At 37.5% G+C, this 19,028-nt stretch overlaps 1 protein-coding gene across 1 annotated transcript; it reads left to right on the top strand.

Annotated features, from left to right (window-relative positions):
* The first annotated feature begins 16,695 nt into the window (after positions 1–16,695).
* On the top strand, positions 16,696–17,636 carry LOC130012474 (prostatic spermine-binding protein-like). Its single transcript, XM_056100505.1, has 2 exons — positions 16,696–16,703; positions 17,234–17,636. Exons 1-2 carry the CDS (start codon positions 16,696–16,698, stop codon positions 17,634–17,636), a joined length of 411 nt encoding a protein of 136 aa, XP_055956480.1.
* Positions 17,637–19,028: the final 1,392 nt, after the last annotated feature.

Genomic DNA, 19,028 nt, shown 5'->3' with positions numbered 1-19,028 from the left:
TAATGTATCTTCAATATACCTAGGACTAAATCTATTTGTTAAGGCCAGCTCTATTTTTGTCAAGGTCGCTGAGATGTAAATAAGGTTAGGGCACGTAATTGTTGGCGAGATTGTCGGTTACGGTTAGGGTCAAGGTCCGGGTAAGGGTTGGGATTAGCGCTAGCCCTGTTTACATCTCGTGACCTATGACGAAAAATTGAGCTGGCCTTATCATTTAGCACTAACTCTATACCTAGGTAGATATAATCACATGCACATTATTGTAACTTCCTGATTAGGCGATTTCACAAGATACTTTTTCCGGCAAATCTTCTCTGTGAAGATGAATCTATTATTGTGCGTTTTATCGGCCTGATGACGTATTGTTAACTCTATTGTACGAAATGTATACCCCCCACCAATACCGCACCCCATCCCAGCCGGGTAAAGTTTTTTAAGGGGTTATTTCCCGGGAATAGTGCCCTTTACATTTTGAATTTTTCGGCATTTCCCCAGACCGACTTTAAATTTATCAATCCTACCATGTAGATCACATAGTCTAATTTCTCCGGGTTCTCCGATTTCCTCCCATTGCTATATTAGTTACAAATTTACCTAGTATGTATCAGCCCCCCTCCCTATCTCTCTCTCTCTCTCTCACACACACAAACACACACACACACACGCACACACACAAAGAAACAGACAAATACAAATGACATGCGCTTAAACACGGATACAAAGCTGGAAGACAGTAATATGATTCTGATGAGGACAATCATGGCGTCCGTTCTGCCTCATCGATCGCCGCCATTACAAGATTAAATGCATGCAAATCTGATCTTTTGTGAAATTTCCGACCTCGCGCTAAAGGAAAATGTCTGCCTTTCAAGGATTGATATAACATCTGCCGTCTTATTTATCCTAGCTATCGTCTCGTTTTACTTTGATTCCAACAATCTGACGACTTTGGCAGCAAAATAATTGATCCTAACCCAAGCAAATGATAATTAATTAATTTCAATCTCTATTTAAAATATTACAATAAAAATAGGCCTACAGATAAAGTACACATATAACATCTATAAAAACATAATTTTATAGATTTACAACTTCTTAGTTTATTACATACAACGTTTCAGTACAGTTCCAGGTATATTTATCAAGCAATATATTTGATAAAAGATACCTGTAAGAGGTATTAACATTCATAAATCACATCTTTATGGATTTTCTAATTCTTGGTATATTACATACAATGTTTTGATACTCTTACAGGTATCTTTATGATATGGGCGGGTGGATGGCCGAATGGTTAGCGCGTGCGCGTTTTATCATAAGGTCTGTCACTGAGTCAACTGGCGTGGTTTCGATTCCCCGGTTGTACGTGACAAGGAGTAGGGTAGCATGTCCAACCTCGTTGTGTTTCTCCTGGTCCTCCGGTTTCCGACCACTCCCAAAGCCCCCTAAGCGAATTATTGAAATAAAATTGAACCATGTTAGTCCCGAAATGACCTAGTTTGTGTCGAGTGTACTTAAACCCCATTTCTCTCTCTCTCTCTCTCTCTCCTCCTCTCTCATCTGTAGGAGTATTGAAACTATAAAGTTGTTTTATCATGAATCTCATACATCTACTTCTAAATGTCTTTTAAGGATTTAATTTAGGAGTATTTACACCATTTAAGGATATTATAACAATAATGTTTTAAGTTACATGAACTTTTCACACCATTAATGATGAGAATATTTTGTGAATTACGCACGTGATCCAGAACACGTCAATGATAACAACTCTTCCAGATCCTAGTGTTGTAAAGACAGGTAAAACTTTTTTTTTTTAACTATAAAAAAACAAAACGAAATAGAATCTGTGCTTTAATCAAATTGAAAGAAAAGATACAAAACTAAAAATCTCAATGATTAGTAGCCATTTCATATATCGTGTGTTTTTATGTTGTATTCTGATTGCATTTTACGATCAGGGCCCTTATTCACGAAAACTTAAACTAAGATACAATCGAAATTTTAAGTAATACTGCAATTCCACTGGCTGACCAATATGTAAATTGGATATATGCAAATTGATTTTACTGGTCAGCCAATCGAATTGCAGTATTTCTTAAAATTTCGATTGTATCTTAGTTTAAGTTTTCGTGAATAAGGGCCCAGTGATTATATCAAGTATTGTATAAAAATAGTGTATTCAATAGAAACAGTTTTCTGAAGATACAAAAATTACAGATCTCAATCTAACATCACAGCCAAGTAGTCATTTTATATTGTGGTATAATTGCTCATCATGATGGGAGATTGAATAAAGTCTGGTATTAATGATCACAAGAACGTAATAAAAAATAAAAAGGGATGAAAAGCAATTAGTGACGATTGAGTGAATCAGCGATTAAGGAAGCGTCTTTCTCCATATCTTCATCTATTATTAATAACAGGTTATTATTAGATGTAATTAACAGTACCTGGTTATCAATCTCTCGTGTTAATTATAATCAAATAAAACTAGTGACACGCGCTAGCTGAATCCATGTTATAGAAGCAAGCTAATCAAAATAACATCTGACAAGAGCTCCAGTAATGACAGTATCTCACTATTGATTTAATAAGCTGTCTTTCAACTTCTCGAGAAGATCACGAACGAGCTTTTAGTATTCAAGCGGGAAGTAGTCAAGAGTTTTATTATCCCCAGTTATTGAACGAACGTGTCACGCGGGATGTTGGCATTTGGCTATCGGTTGTTGTGACGGTTTGTTGCTCACTCTTTTTAGAACACGTGATGCCACTTTACTTGGGTTGTTCGCAATTTTTATTCTAGAGTATGTAATTGATTCGCTGGCTTTAAGACGTTCGGCGCACATTTGAGTTGCATATAGGAGGGACACAGTGGCTCAGTGTTTAAAGGAGCTAAATCGCTAATACTTGGAATCAGAAATTGACAAAAACGGGCCGTAACGCAAATAATATAATATGAATGTATATAAACTGATTTACAATCAATCGTTTCCGTTTTTACTCTAATTTAAAATCAGTGATGTTCGGCGAATTACGCCAGAAGTCTCAATCGAATGGCAATCACTAGCGTCTGGTTATTCAAGTCTACGCCGATAGTATTTATTGCGAATGCTCTCCAGATAAGAATATGACGTCACCGTTTGACATGACATCTAATATGGCTAGCATCGTTCTTCGAGTCCCTTGTTACAAATGGCACTGAAACGCTTTATGGTACATGGTAAAATGTTTATATTGTCTTAAATATTGGATATCAGAAGCCCATCTTTTCCCGGTAACATCACATCATCAATGTTGATTTAAATTGAAATATAATTCATGTTTTCAATGTCGAAAACTTTAGATGATATTGAGTTAAAGACTTAGCTACTTTAAAGCACGGGGTCCCGTGTACGTTAGTGTAATATAATTCTACACTCCCTACGTTAGTGTAATATAATTCCACTCTCTGTACGTTACTTTAATATAATTCTACTCTCAATACGTTACTTTAATATAATTCTACTCTCTATACGTTACTTTAATATAATTCCACTCTCTGTACGTTACTTTAATATAATTCCACTCTCTGTACGTTACTTTAATATAATTCCACTCTCTATACGTTACTTTAATATAATTCCACTCTCTGTACGTTACTTTAATATAATTCTACTCTCAATACGTTACTTTAATATAATTCTACTCTCTATACGTTACTTTAATATAATTCCACTCTCTGTACGTTACTTTAATATAATTCTACTCTCAATACGTTACTTTAATATAATTCTACTCTCTATACGTTACTTTAATATAATTCCACTCTCTGTACGTTACTTTAATATAATTCCACTCTCTGTACGTTACTTTAATATAATTCCACTCTCTATACGTTACTTTAATATAATTCCACTCTCTGTACGTTACTTTAATATAATTCCACACTCTATACGTTACTTTAATATAATTCCACTCTCTGTACGTTACTTTAATATAATTCCACACTCTATACGTTACTTTAATATAATTCCACTCTCTGTACGTTACTTTAATATAATTCCACTCTCTGTACGTTACTTTAATATAATTCCACACTCTATACGTTACTTTAATATAATTCTACTCTCAATACGTTACTTTAATATAATTCTACTCTCTATACGTTACTTTAATATAATTCCACTCTCTGTACGTTACTTTAATATAATTCCACTCTCTATACGTTACTTTAATATAATTCCACTCTCTATACGTTACTTTAATATAATTTACAATGATTGAAGGAAGTCTGGACAAAATGTAAAGCTATTATCCAACATACAATTGTCTTTTATATAGTCTAATCGGAATTTATCGCCAGCTGGGTTTCCTTGATTTTATTTTTTATTCGGACCGTTTCCTGAAACCCAGACAATCTAACCACATTCAATAATTATTGTTGTCTCATGACTTTCCAGGAACATAAATAATTCATAATATCGATGTCCTGTATCTCTGGGACGTGTGAGGGAATGGAGATGGGACAGATAATCAAGGAATCCAGACGAAGTAATCGTATTACATACCTTTCAATAAGATGGCGATAAATAATCATTTTTCATAAGACATTTGTATGAGTAAAGACTTTTTTTTCTATGAAATGGGTTTAACTTCCTACTGTCCTGCTCCTACCTGGGCTCATGAAGACGGACATACATCATACAGTGTGCTATGAGGTAATTTGGCCTGGACAGCGGCACTACGGCCTTCTCTTATTTCGAATTCCAACTGTCAAGGGTTGTTTAGTCCGTCCACGGGGCCTCGGTTTTTTGTCCCATCCAAACGACTAGACACTCATCTTTCTCGGCCAGCCAACACCGGAAGTGAACCTGAGAACTCCTGGTCAACGAGCCTGCGTCTTACTATTTAAGTCACCGCGGCTCCCCATCGTTCCCAAAACAATTGTGTGAATAAAGACCGTATTAGTATTAATATGAGCCGAACCCCCTTAATATGATGATGTATATTTTCAAATCGATGGGGAGATCCAGTCGGTTAGAGCTGAGACGGATTAAGGCTAGGGTTCAAGGGGCTGCATGCCCCCACCCAATTTCCACAGACTTTCCCGGTGCATTACGCGAGTCGGCACCTTTCCACATTGTAAACTGACGAAACACTGTAGCGGATTCGGGATTTTCCAGTAGAAGGAGAGGAGAGGAGCGCACAACACCTCCCCCCCCCCCCTACAAAATTTTCGAAACTTCCCAGCTAAAATCGATATTCGGTGGTGCCCTGGGTAAGGAATTAAGTCAACAGAAAAAAATAGAGGTTAAACTGGCTAGTTTAGATTAACAACCCTCCCGAACCCACCGGCACCACCACCACCCCTGGAACCGCCACTGGAATCATCTACTTGATTTTGACCGCTGACAGCACGAGATAACAGATCATATAGTTATTACCGGAAGACCTACTAATCGAGATTTCCACTTAGTTGTTACCGTGATTATCAAGTGTTGTATAGCTATAAACGGATAGTGTAATACACTGATAAGATAATTTCCGGTTTTAACACGGAAGTATTGTTATTGATTGGAATTATTTAATATGGATATATTATTATCTGTAAATATAGTTTATCCCTGTATATTATATTATAATAAACATTTGATTTATGGTACATGGAATCTCATAAAATTAATCTCAATATAGTTTATTCCTCTTTGTAATACTTAATATAGATATTGTTATCCAAATATAGTTTATTCCTGAGAGAGAGAGAGAGAGAGAGAGAGAGAGAGAGAGAGACAGAGAGAACATCCACTCGACACAAAGCAGGTCATTTCGGGACTAACACACGGTTCAATTTTATTTCAATAATTCGCTTGCAGTGCGAGGAAACCTGAGGACCATGAGAATAGATTGGACAGGCAACCCTACTCGCTGTCACGTACAATCAACCCTACTCCCTGTCACGTACAAGCGGGGAATAAAACCCATGCCACGTGACTAAATGACAGACCCTGTGTGTTTGTAATACGAAATATAATTATGTTATAGTTTATTCCGTTTTGTAATACTTATAACAATGATTCTAATAACCCATTTAGTTATTGGTGATACTTATTGGTATAATATAATCCAACATAATAATAACACATTACATTTAGTTATTGGTGATACTTATTGGTAGTAGTAGTAGGAGGAGGAAGAGGGGGGGGGGGTATTGATTCGCAAAAAGTCATAATAAACGTCAGATTAATTTTAATTGTAAATTGTATTGGTGAGTGACTGGCGTTAAACAGTTATTACCATACATAGTACCGCCATATTAATATTCGCTGACATGAACAAATATAGTAATTAATCACCAACTTTAATCTCGAGCAAAGTGATTTCCGCTCTAGCAGTGACTTTTCCGGATTTCTGCAGCTTCAAAATACACGCCATTTTATTGATCGGCTAGAGAAGTGATTACCGAGTTGAATAAAAACACGCGCACATGCTGGAGAAACATGCACTATGTCTTCCATACATCACGTGGTAGGCTACTTGCAGATGGCAATTATATGGGGAATGAGTGAAATGAGTAATTTGCCGGCTTTGTATTCAGGCATTGGACCACTGAAGAGAAAATCAATGCAAGATGGAGATTAGAAAGGATAAAAAAGCTTGCTTTATTCAGAGCGTCATAGTGAGTTTGTGAGAGAGCTGGGTTTGTGTTCAATAGTTAGTTTGAAGCGAAGCTGGAGTTGTGTGATGAAAGGCCTGTGAGATTGATGGCTGAACTGCACGATGAAAACAGGTCACATACTGGCAATAATAAAACAACATTTGTTAAGGTTTTCATGTCACGCACACGAACACTCGGTTCGTTACTACTCATATTTCACGTTTATATTCAACACAGGGTATTGGTAGAGAATGGAGAACGGTTTAGGTTTTTTTTGCAACATGTGATAGGAATAAAGACAGTGTAATCTCACCTTTCATCCCATCCCTCTTATTTTCTTTTCCATTCAGCCTGCTCTCAATTTATTAAATTTATAAAATTAAACCAAATTAAAACTTTCATAAAATAAATAATTCCAAATGGTCGTGTAGTTTGTTCAGTGTCTTTATATCAATATATAACTGGAACAAAGAAACTAAATCACTTTGATTCACATAAAAAATAACGTATTGGGTGTGTTATTTGATTTGTTAGTCCCGAAATGAACTAGTTTATGTCGAGTGGACGTAAAACCCCATTTGAACAATGAACTGCACAGGAAACATATATTACATTGTTTTTGGTACATAAAAACATAGTTACTCTCTCACTCTCTCTCTCTCTCCACCTCTCTCTCCCTCTCCCTCTCTCTCTCTCTCTTGTTTAAAAGCAAGTGTTCGATCCCAACATTGGCATGGAGATTATTAAGTAAGCCAGATAAGAAGAAGAAGAGATGACGAGATCGGTCTACAATAAGAGGAGAAGAAGAAGGAGAATCGCCAATATTTATATGAATGGTAATAATAAAATAGAGAACCATCGATTCAACAGACAATCAAATGAATTGAAAGTAAAAAATATTGGATTTTCTGCAACAACCGGAAAAATGAAGACGAACATTCGCCATGTAGTGTTGTTAGGGGCGAAGACATTGCCCGGACAGCGGCTTTTTAAATCGGATAAAACACATGCAATGAAATGATAATAAATGAAATGAAATGGGGTTTAATGTCCTACTGTTCTGCTCCGACTGGGTTAATGAAAGACGGGCCTACACCATACAGTGTCCACTATATATCGAATTCCAACTGCCAAGGGATCTTTTATGTGCACGCTAATGTATACACGGGACCTCGTTTTTTGTACCATCCGAACGACTAGGCAGCTGTCCATGTCGGGCCCTAAAACACATGCTCATCAAAAGATGTGCAAAACTCTGCAGTGGATGTCGAATGTTGACAAATTTTTAACTCACAAACTGAACCATTTTTGTATTGTTTGTTTTTCTCTTTGATTCAACGTATACAATATTATAGTTTGCGATTAGCGATCCCGGAAATGACGTTTATTCGTGGCTTTAATAGTAGGATAACCAAAATAACTTAATCTGAAGAGGTCATCAAATAGTTGGCATACAATTATTAAAACAAATATGGAACTTATACATAATGGTGAATTTATTGATAAGATTAAAGGTTATTTGTGTTTTGATTAAAGTATGAAATAAGTCCTGGACTGAAGTAGTCACGTTCCCATCTTAAAACATGAGCTCTCTTTGTGTTGATAACAGTGTAAGTCAATAGTTACCATGGTAACCACTGGAAGGGGGTGGGGTAATGAGCATGACAAATATCTGTTTTATCACGGCCTTTATAAGGTGTGTTATAACCACGTTAAGACGATGTGTGTATAATACGTTTTAAAGATGCATCTTGTAAGATTTAGATAAAAATCAAATGGGGTTTAACTTCCTACTGTTCTGCTCCAAACTGGGCAAATGAAGACGGGCATACGTCATACAGTGTGTTACGAGGGAAATTTTGCCACGGCAGCGGCACTAGGGACTACTCTTATATCGAATTCCAACTGTCAAGGAACCGTTTATGTGCACGCCAATGTATACGTTCCACCGGAACGACTAGACAGCTGTCTTTGTCAGGCCCTCCGTCCTGCACCACTGACAAGGGGGACCACGTCGGAAAATCCCGATGAACTGGCAGGAAATAACCATCAATTTCAAGTTCTATTACTAAATACCAGTGAAACAATGGTATTCTACTGGTCTACAATAGAACCAGTGAAACAATGGTATTATACTGGTCTACAACAGAAAACCCTAATAATGATTACATTTATTACTGACGTCTTTCGTGGGTGAATGTTATAATTGTACAAGGCAGTGACTGATTACTCTTGATTGTCATTTAAAAACTATTAAAAACAAACAAATATTTCAGTAAAATGGGCGTACACATTAATACGTGGATTTCATTATTGCACAACATAGGGATAATCATTTCATATTTCATGTTGTTCACTGCACATTTGTATTGATAGGCGTGTACGTAATATAAACCCTGATTATTGTGAATTCGATGCTGAGTAGGCGGAACCGCCGCTGCTCAGGCAAAATTTCTTTCATAACACTTTATAGCGATTGACTGGTTTTGGAGAAAACTACATTTCATTTTGTTTTATGTCCAACTAGGTAGCTATAACTAATAAATTACACCAATACTAAAAGTCACTCAGTTCAAAACTGTTCTAGAGCGATTATAACCCCTATTGAAACGGTTTTAATAAATATATTCACCCAGATGGTCCCATTCATAACGCATCAATGTCCCAATCATTGGCCAACCGCACCAAAGAATAAATATCGAATTTGTGTTTTCATTATAGGAATAATATTCTATTTATACGAAACTATGGCCTCTTTAATATCGCCTTATACTCGATATGATCTTAAAGACAACTTAGATTAGACTTTGATGAGTGAGCAATGATAATTTGTTATCACGTGACTAGGACAAGCCGGTACTGGTTTTTATATCTGGAGAGATAATTGCGCGCGTCTGTAATGATGATAAAATATCTCACGAGCTGTCCATAATATCACAATACGTTAGATATATCACGATGAGTCAACGAGGACATTATTAACCAATCAAAACAGACTATTTACAAACGCTACAATATGATTGGTTGATAAGACGAGGCGGAGCGTGCTATGACGTCCCGCCCCTCCATGTTTATATGTAGTGACCTAGTTACCGCCCTAACTGATCTTTATGGTTATAGATTAAAGCGAATACGTGGTTTGTTTGGAATGCTTTACTCCATGTTAAATCTCAACTTACCAACATTTAAACAAACTCACCGGGTAGACAGAGTGTCTCTCGTATAACTAGCAAATACACGACGCCATTTTCTTTATAAATAAAACTACACGAGGCCTCTACTATTCGACTTTTTTGTTTTTTTTAAAACCGCCATCTTCCATCCACCGAAGACTAATGACTTTCCTTTGTTATTTTTTCTTCATAAATATATCACCTCTTTTTTACAAGCTTGCGAACTAGTTAATTCGACATGTTACATCACAAAGAGTTGACCCCCATGAAGGCAAATGGTTTTCTTGTGCCCTTTTCTTTGTAAATAAGTCTCCAACCTTGCTGTCCCGACAAGCTTTCAAACTGGTGAATTCAACTTATTAAAATAGAAAGCGCCTACCAAGGCAGAATTGGCTTTACCAGTCCATAATTAATCTATTTGTGATAAAATAACACGATAAAACACATAAGATTTAGTAAAAGTATTTATTATAGTCAAAAAGGTTTTAAAAAGTATCTCAAAACTGAACTTTTTTAATCAAATATACAACTGATTGAATACGGTTCTAGCTGTGTTTGTGTCAGACTTTTACCATATGCACTAAATAATGTTCTCCGTTTTTTGTTTATGTCTTTTTTTATGGATTAATGTGTTGTGATTGTTGTAATTTTATATTAGTTGTATTTATGTAAAGCGCCCGAGAGCAGCTCGATGAGTTGAATTGTTGGCGCTATATAAATCAATTATTATTATTAAAAAGATATATGGTGAGGTGGGGAGAGGGAGAGGGAGGGGACGCATATGGTATTCATATTTCAACAATTGGAGATCCCGCGGTGAGATATCTTTGTGTATAGACGAAGAAGAAGAAGAAACTTTATTGCATAAAAAACCTTACAAGGTTATGTGCATATACAAATAAAAATAATAGAAATATACATGAAACAAACAAAGTATACATATAACTAGGGGGTGGGGGGCTGAGTAACACTGGTTCCAATGTAATGTAGGCCATCGAAAGTATAAAAATAACCAAACGAAATATAGATCTGTATTTTAAACAGATTGCTTACATGATAAAACTTAGGCAAATTTAATCTTAAAACCAACTTTCAGCAGATGCACCGGAAGAACTAGAAGTCAAATCGGTTTGGCATACACCTTTATTATTCCAATTAAGTTTTAGTAACATTTTATTTGATTATGTTAAACTTTAACAGATCAACGATAAAAGAGGATAACAAAAAGGTCGGTTAACAATGGCGGCATTCTTACTAGTAACATGATACTGTGTATGTGAACCTTTAATACGATGAGATCCGAGTTAAAATACCCCAGCTTAACGCCTTAATATCGTATACATGGTATAGTCTTGTTTAACCACCAACAACAGAAGTCTTAAAGACATAATGGGTTAAACTCTTATCTCAAATCATAATAAAAATTCGTAACACCACACCGTATTATCACTTGGTGAGAGACGGAGAGAATGGGGTTTAACGCCAAATCGACACAAACTACGTCATTTCGGAACTAAGATATGGTATAATTTTAGTTAAATAACTCGTTTAGGTGTAGACGGTAGCGGTGCTTTCTGTGCAACAATTTCCATCCTAGCAAATTGTATGACTGGGCAATGCATGTTTTTATTAGCCAATGCGGTGCAGGTAAGTAGGGAGAGACAGAGAGAAGTAGGTCATCTTGGGACTAACATATAGTTCAATTTTATTTTAATAATTCGCTTGCGCGTATGTGTCTTTTTAGCAGCGGGGTGAAACCGGGGGAATCAGAGAAAATCCACGAGGTTGGACATGCGACCCTACTCCTTGTCACGTATAACCGGGAAATCGAAACCACGCCGGTTGACTCTATGACAGACGCGCACGCGCTAACCACTTGCACCCCCCCCCCCCGAGAAATAGGACGTTAAACCCAATTTCATTTCATTAAATACATAATCATATTATATCCTGTTCCAGGATTCTAGCCTCAATAACCTTCTCGGAACGAAAACATTTTTGAATCTTTAAGGTTAAATGGTTACATGAGACCAACTCCAGTAACAAGGAGCTTTACAACTTGAGTGAACCGAACATAATTTGATATAATTAACGCCATGACGAATAAACAATTCGTGACTTCTATCTCCTGACAAGTCAGCTATAGGGTGTACCCAGGCAGAAACTGAAATGGCCAACAACGACCCTTGTCTGTGTAGAGATTTGTGGGAAATGTTAATGACGTTTATGTTATGTTAATCCCTCTCTAATCCCCGTATAATCTAGACAGGGATTGATAGACAATCTTTGTGTTGTTATTTTGTATGGTTTAGGCCACATGATATACATTATGGCTTAGTTCTGTTAATAATAATATGAACACGTCTATAGTACTTAATACATATATTATGTATGATGTATGATCTATGCGCCTATTCCACAAACTCTTTAATTAAATTGAACTATAATTTAAATGCTTTCACCTTCAATTTGTATATTGTAACTTGACCATTCCTTTGTATTCTATTGTTTATTAAGTGTATACATGTATGGTTTTTTTATAATCATATTGTAGAAGCAGCACTTTTGTTTAATACTGCAAAACTATTCCATTTTGATGAAGCAAGAAGACTGACAGATTGTGCACCAAATGCATTCTACTCCATCTTGGGGGTTACCAACTTTATTTGATGATCACGTGATCGTATAATCTCTTGGATAATGTTGAATCGAGCATGACGTCATCGCACACATTTTGCAATTTTGAACTCATATCGATGTAATATTGTTCTGACGGGGGAACCCCCCCCCCCACTCAAGATGAAGAAGGAGAATGACAAGATTATCATGGAGCCAGTTTCCAGGTTTAAGAAATCGATGTATGCTTGTATTTAAGCTGTTTTGTTTCCTACCATCAAATTAAATCCACATAATGCAAGAGTGAAATGATTAAATTTATTATATTATATCGACCCACGCCATCAACCTAAGAGGGGAATTAATCACCCATTGTTCGCATGTATTTTACACATCGTGAAATAAACTACTTATTTCAGCAAAAACTAAATACATGACGGAAGTCTTAACAAAGCAACATTATAATCAGATATTACGCTAACCTTTTCATTAATAACACATTTTAGTTTTCCTAATTACGAATATTTTAGTTTTAGAGAGAAATTTAATATTGAAATGGGGAAAAAGACGAAATGTCATCAAGAAATCTGTTATATTGCGTGCGTGCATATTTCTTAGTAGTATCTTATCTACGCAATACTGTTATTTGACCCTTCTCTCATTTCAGGTTCATTTTTAACACGGTCATAAGTTTTGACAAACGGTCAGCTAGATCCTTGTCATGGTCCAGTTCTTTTTACATGACGTTCTCGTTAAATCGGGTAAAATTACACCGAACGAAACCTCAATCGACAAAAATTGACCATTTTGCTCATTTCCCCACATGTTTGTCACCTTGTAGACGAGTTTAGATCTTCATCCAGAAAGACAATGTCATCTACATTTTAGGTCACAATAACGGAGAGAGAGAAAAAGAGAGAGAGATTGGGTTAACGTTCACTAAACACATGTCGGGATTAACATATGTTTCAATTTAATTTCGCGTGGGGGTCTTTAGCAGTGGGAGGACCGGGGGAGAAAACCCACGAGGTGAGACAGGCGATCTATTAAAGAAGAAAAGGAATAAAATGTAATGGGGTTTGAAGATCCACGGTTCTACTCGAACAGGTGTGATTAAGACGACCATACGTCATACAGTGTGTGTTATAAGAGGGGAATGTTGCCTGAACAACAACTCAAGTCCTACTGTCAACGGTTATTTTAGGTGCAGAGATTCGTGTACACAGGGTCTCCGTTTAGGTGCAGAGATTCGTGTACACAGGGTCTCCGTTTTTCGTGCCACCCGAACGATTAGACACTAACGAAGAAAAGGATTAACGTTATTTCACATATTCCATTACAGACAATTATATTTGATATCAGGACAGATGATTACATTTGATATCAGGACAGGTGGTTATATTTGATATCAGGACATATGATTATAATTTATATCGGGGCAGATGAATATATTTGATATCAAGACACACAATTATATTTGATATCAGGACAAATGAACATTTTTGATACCAGGACAGGCGATTACATTTGATATGAGGACATACGAGTATATTCGGGCAGAAATTTGATTTCTGTTTTATGGAATTCTAATTTTACTTGCTGTGTGACTGAAGCCTTTAACACGCATGCGTAATTCGAGCCGACTATAAGATTGTTATTGTAGTGTAAAATCCGCCATCTATTTGCGATGATTTAAAAGATAAGTAGGGATTCTATTTCTGTGAAGATCAATCTGTTTACATCTAACTAGGGTTTACCACATGTTCCTCTCTATCACGTATACACAGGGGCGGATCCAGGAAGTTTAAAGGAAGGGGTTTGCCAGGTTCCCGAGACAATGTATCTTTGAGAACGGGGGGTGGGGGCTCTTCCCGCCCCCACCCCCGACCTTGAAATTGTTTGAGAATTAAATGGCGTATATACATATACACCGAGCTTTTTAAAGAGAGCAATCCAACACCCCGTGTTTGGCGCCAATTTTATTATGAATTAACAGGATCACATTGTGATTCAATTTCATTAATGCGAAGCATTAATTGCGATACCACATTATGTCTATATCAATATCTTTCGCTTTGAGTGCCCATCCCATCCCACCATTTGATAATAAAGGATAAAGCACACGAGTGTTGTTTTACAATTTTTTTTTATGTAGCTGAGCAGGGGAGGGGGCCACCCATCCCCTCGCTGTATCCGTTCCTGACCCTGTATATCTTTAAAAAAGAGCGAACCGCGGTGTCTCTCTCTCTCTGTCTCTCCCCCCTCTCTCTCCCTCTCCCCCCCCCCCCTCTCTCTATCTCTCTCTTACAACAGACATTGTTTTACTGTACTCAATAACAAAATATTCTGTGTTCATTTTTGGTTGTGTAATTAGAAATGGAATCGCATTTGCTTTATAACGTCATGAACCTGTATTATAAGTTCCAAGATAAAGCCTTATATATTCTATTACATGTACATGAAATAGAATAACATCTCAGAAAAGATTAATTATTTTGAAGTATTTACTGGGATAAAAGCTCCAAGCACAGAGTAAGATAAATTACTAAAGAACATGCTTACAGAGATCGGCACTGAGAGATTTCCTTCTGCTGAAACACAAGCACATGATGGATGACACATTGGCCATTCTATTTCCAAAACCAAAATTCATCATTTTTCTTTTCGGTTTCTTTCCGTCATTTGCATTTATCGAAAAAAAATTTTTAACAAGTTTTCGCAGCTTGATTCACGCTTAACACGATTATTTAAAGAGAGAGAGAGAGAGAGGGAGATAGAGAGAGAGAGAGAGAGAGAGAGAGGGAGAGAGAGAGAGATGGGGCTTAACGTCAACTCGACACAAACTAGGTCATTTTAGGACTAACATATGGTTCAATTTTATTTCAATAATTTGCTTGCTCGTAGGGATCCTTGTCACGTATAACAGGGGAAACGAAACCACGCCAGTTGATTCAATGACAGACCTTATGATACAACGCGCACGCGTTAACCATCCGGCCATCCAACGCCCCTATTATTTAAAGTAGCCAAGTCTTTAAGTCAATATCATCCACAGTCTTCGACAATGAAAACATGACTTATTGATCACTTTAAATCAACATTAATGATGTGATCTTACCGTTTAAAAATAGGCTTCTGGTATCCCTGTCTTTATTAGCCCAGTCGGAGTAGCAATGTTGGCCGTTTTAATTCCACCGAATTTCATTTCACTTGAATCAGATCAAAATAAAGTATTAAATTGCGTTTTAATGGTGTGTTTAATTTTCATTTTGAAATATCAAGCGGAAGTCGGATTGTTTTCTCATTTTAGTTCCGTATTTGACTGTTGAACATGAAAATCTGTAACATCTCAACCATTACTCTATCTCAGGAGTCTGGACTTCATCTTAAAATAGAGACATACATCCACTTTACTAAAATTACATTAAATCCACAGTTTTTTAAGTGGTTGGTTTCAATCTTTTGACGAAGATTATGCGACGTGTGTTTCAAATTCAAATTCAAAATGCATTATTAGTGAATACAGAGCAGAAACGTGTAGGAATAAAAGGAACGACGGTTGGCCTGAGGCTGGGTGATTATACTGGTGAATCTTATAGTCTCGGTCACCTAGAACCTCATAGTCTTCAACGTATATATGTCTGGTTGATGGAGACTATGAAGGTTTTCAACTCTCTATAAACCCCTGTTGGCTGTTGAGGTTAAATCTTGCCTGGAAATCGTCTGAGGCAACTGACCTGTCATATGGTGAAACTTATTAAACGGTGAAATGTAATTACTGACGGCCATACTTTTCAGCTTTTCCTCCGTTTCTTAACAAGCTGGCTTTCATACACACGTTGAGAGAGAGAGAGAGAGAGAGAGAGAGAGAGAGAGTTTAACATCCACTCGACACAAACTAGGTCATTTCGGGACTAACACGTGGTTCAATTTCATTTTAATAATTAGCTAGGGGGAAACCGGAGGGCCCAGAAAAAACCCACGAGGTTAGACAGACGACCTTATTCCTTGTCCCATACAACCACGCCACTTGACTCAATGACAGACCTTGTGATTTCGCGCGATCATCCCCCTCCCCTCCCCTCCACAATTAACGCGGGAGACCAGGTTTTGGCTTGCTTCGTACAATGAGTGGGTCGGGCAACCCGGTGTGGGTCGGGAACTCGGTGTGGGACGGAAATAACCAGCAGCCTTTTGCAAGCCCGTCCTTCATTTGTCAAGGGTCCTTCGGATTCGACCCCACCCCCACCCACCCCGTGCACAGGAACAATGGCGTAGTAATATGAGTGGGGCGCGCTACATTCAATTTCCAAAGTCACTAAAATTTCACAAGATCGATTTCAGAAAGATCTCCATGGCGGCCTTTCAACACTTTAGCTGAAAGATTTGATGGTAATAAAATGAAATTAGCCAAACGATGTCCAAAGGGACGTCAAATTATCACCTTTCAGTCATTTGGTGAATGTTGACATTTCTATGGAAACGTGTCACTCACTATTCCTGGGAAAGCTGCTGGAACCAAGAATACAGATTTCTAGAAATCAATGATTTTTCTTCGCCAGTTATACACCAATGTAAATAAATAAAAAATAAAAATACACCAAAAAAACAACAGGTCTTTTGAAGAAAGGGTAAAAATAATAAATTATGAATGATAATGAAATTGATTTTGACCAGTGATAAACGTGTGAAATGGGGAAATGTTGTTGATAACGACGATGGCAATGGTGATAAAAATCCACTCTCATAACAAATGTTGTTGATAACGACGATGGTAATGATGATGACGCTTTTAGTGATTTATCAGTCAGTCCAGTATAAAAGGTGTAGATGACGACGATGGTGAAGATGAAGATGGTGACGACGATGGTAATGATGAACATGGTGACGACGATGGTGATGATGAAGATGGTGACGACGATGGTAATGATGAACATGGTGACGACGATGGTAATGATGAACATGGTGACGACGATGGTAATGATGAACATGGTGACGACGATGGTAATGATGAAGATGACGACGACGATGGTAATGATGAAGATGACGACGACGATGGTAATGATGAAGATGGTGACGACGATGGTAATGACGAAGATAGTGACGACGATGGTAATGATGAAGATGGTGACGACGATGGTAATGACGAAGATAGTGACAACGATGGTAATGAAGAAGATGTAACGACGATTGTAATGATGAAGATGTAGAGACGATGGTAATAATGAAGATGACGTCGACGATGGTAATGATGAAGATGTAACGACGATGGTAATGAAGAAGATGACGACGACGATGGTAATGATTAAGATGGTGACGACGATGGTAATGATGAAGATGTAACGACGATGGTAATGATGAAGATGTCACGAAAATGGTAATAATGAAGATGACGACGACGATGGTAATGATGAAGATGTAACGACGATGGTAATGATGAAGATGACGACGACGATGGTAATGATTAAGATGGTGACGATGATGGTAATGATGAAGATGACGACGACGATGGTAATGATGAAGATGGCGACAACGATGGCAGTGAAGATGGTGACGACGATGGTGATGATGAAGATGTAACGAAGATGGTGATGATGAAGTTGATGACGACGATGGTAATGATGAAGATGGTGACGACGATGGTAATGATGAAGATGGTGACGACGATGGTAATGATGAACATGGTGACGACGATGGTAATGATGAAGATGACGACGACGATGGTAATAATGAAGATGGTGACGACGATGGTAATGATGAAATGTAACGAAGATGGTGATGATGAAGTTGATGACGACGATGGTAATGATGAAGATGGTGACGACGATGGTAATGATGAAGATGGTGATGACGATGGTAATGATGAAGATGATAATGATACTAGGAGACTATATGATACAGTTATCAGTCAATGTGTTATATAAAGGAAGACAAGAGTGGAAGTAATTTACTTGTTAAAGATAAATGTAATAATATCTAGATAGATATACTATATATATATGAGACAAGCAGGAATCGATTTAATATTTACAGCTAGTTTTATTGTCTTTAATCACGCTATCACAACTCTCTTCTCATGTCTTCTCATTTCATCTGACAGTTCATCTACCAACCCTGTCTCATTTATAACCAGAGAAAGAGAGATGGGGTTTTACGTCCACTCCACACAAACTAGGTCATTTCGGGACTAACATATGGTTCAATTTTTTATTTCAATAATTCGTTTGCGCATAGGGGTCTTTAGCAGTGGGAGGAAACCGAAGGACCCGGAGAAAACCCACGAGATTGGACAGGCGACCCTATTCCTAGTCACGTACAACCGGGAAATCGAAACCACGCTAGCTGACTCAATGCCAGACCTTATGATACAACGCGCACGCACTAACCATTCCGCCACCCCCCCACCCCCCACACACACACAACCTGAAATCAAATGAAATGAAACGTTCTACATTTCTGCACCAACCGGGCTAATGAAGACGACCATTTGTCATTCAATGTGCCATGGGGACAATTTTGCACGAACAGCGGCGTTTCCGCCTATCCTTCATCCAATTCCAAGGCAAGGATTATTTTACGGGACCTGTTTTTTGACTATCCGC

This window comes from Patella vulgata, chromosome 4 (assembly GCF_932274485.2).
Source record: "Patella vulgata chromosome 4, xgPatVulg1.2, whole genome shotgun sequence".
Classification (NCBI taxonomy): domain Eukaryota; kingdom Metazoa; phylum Mollusca; class Gastropoda; family Patellidae; genus Patella; species Patella vulgata.
Note: the sequence above shows the minus strand (reverse complement) of the source record. Positions and strands in the feature narration are given on the sequence as shown.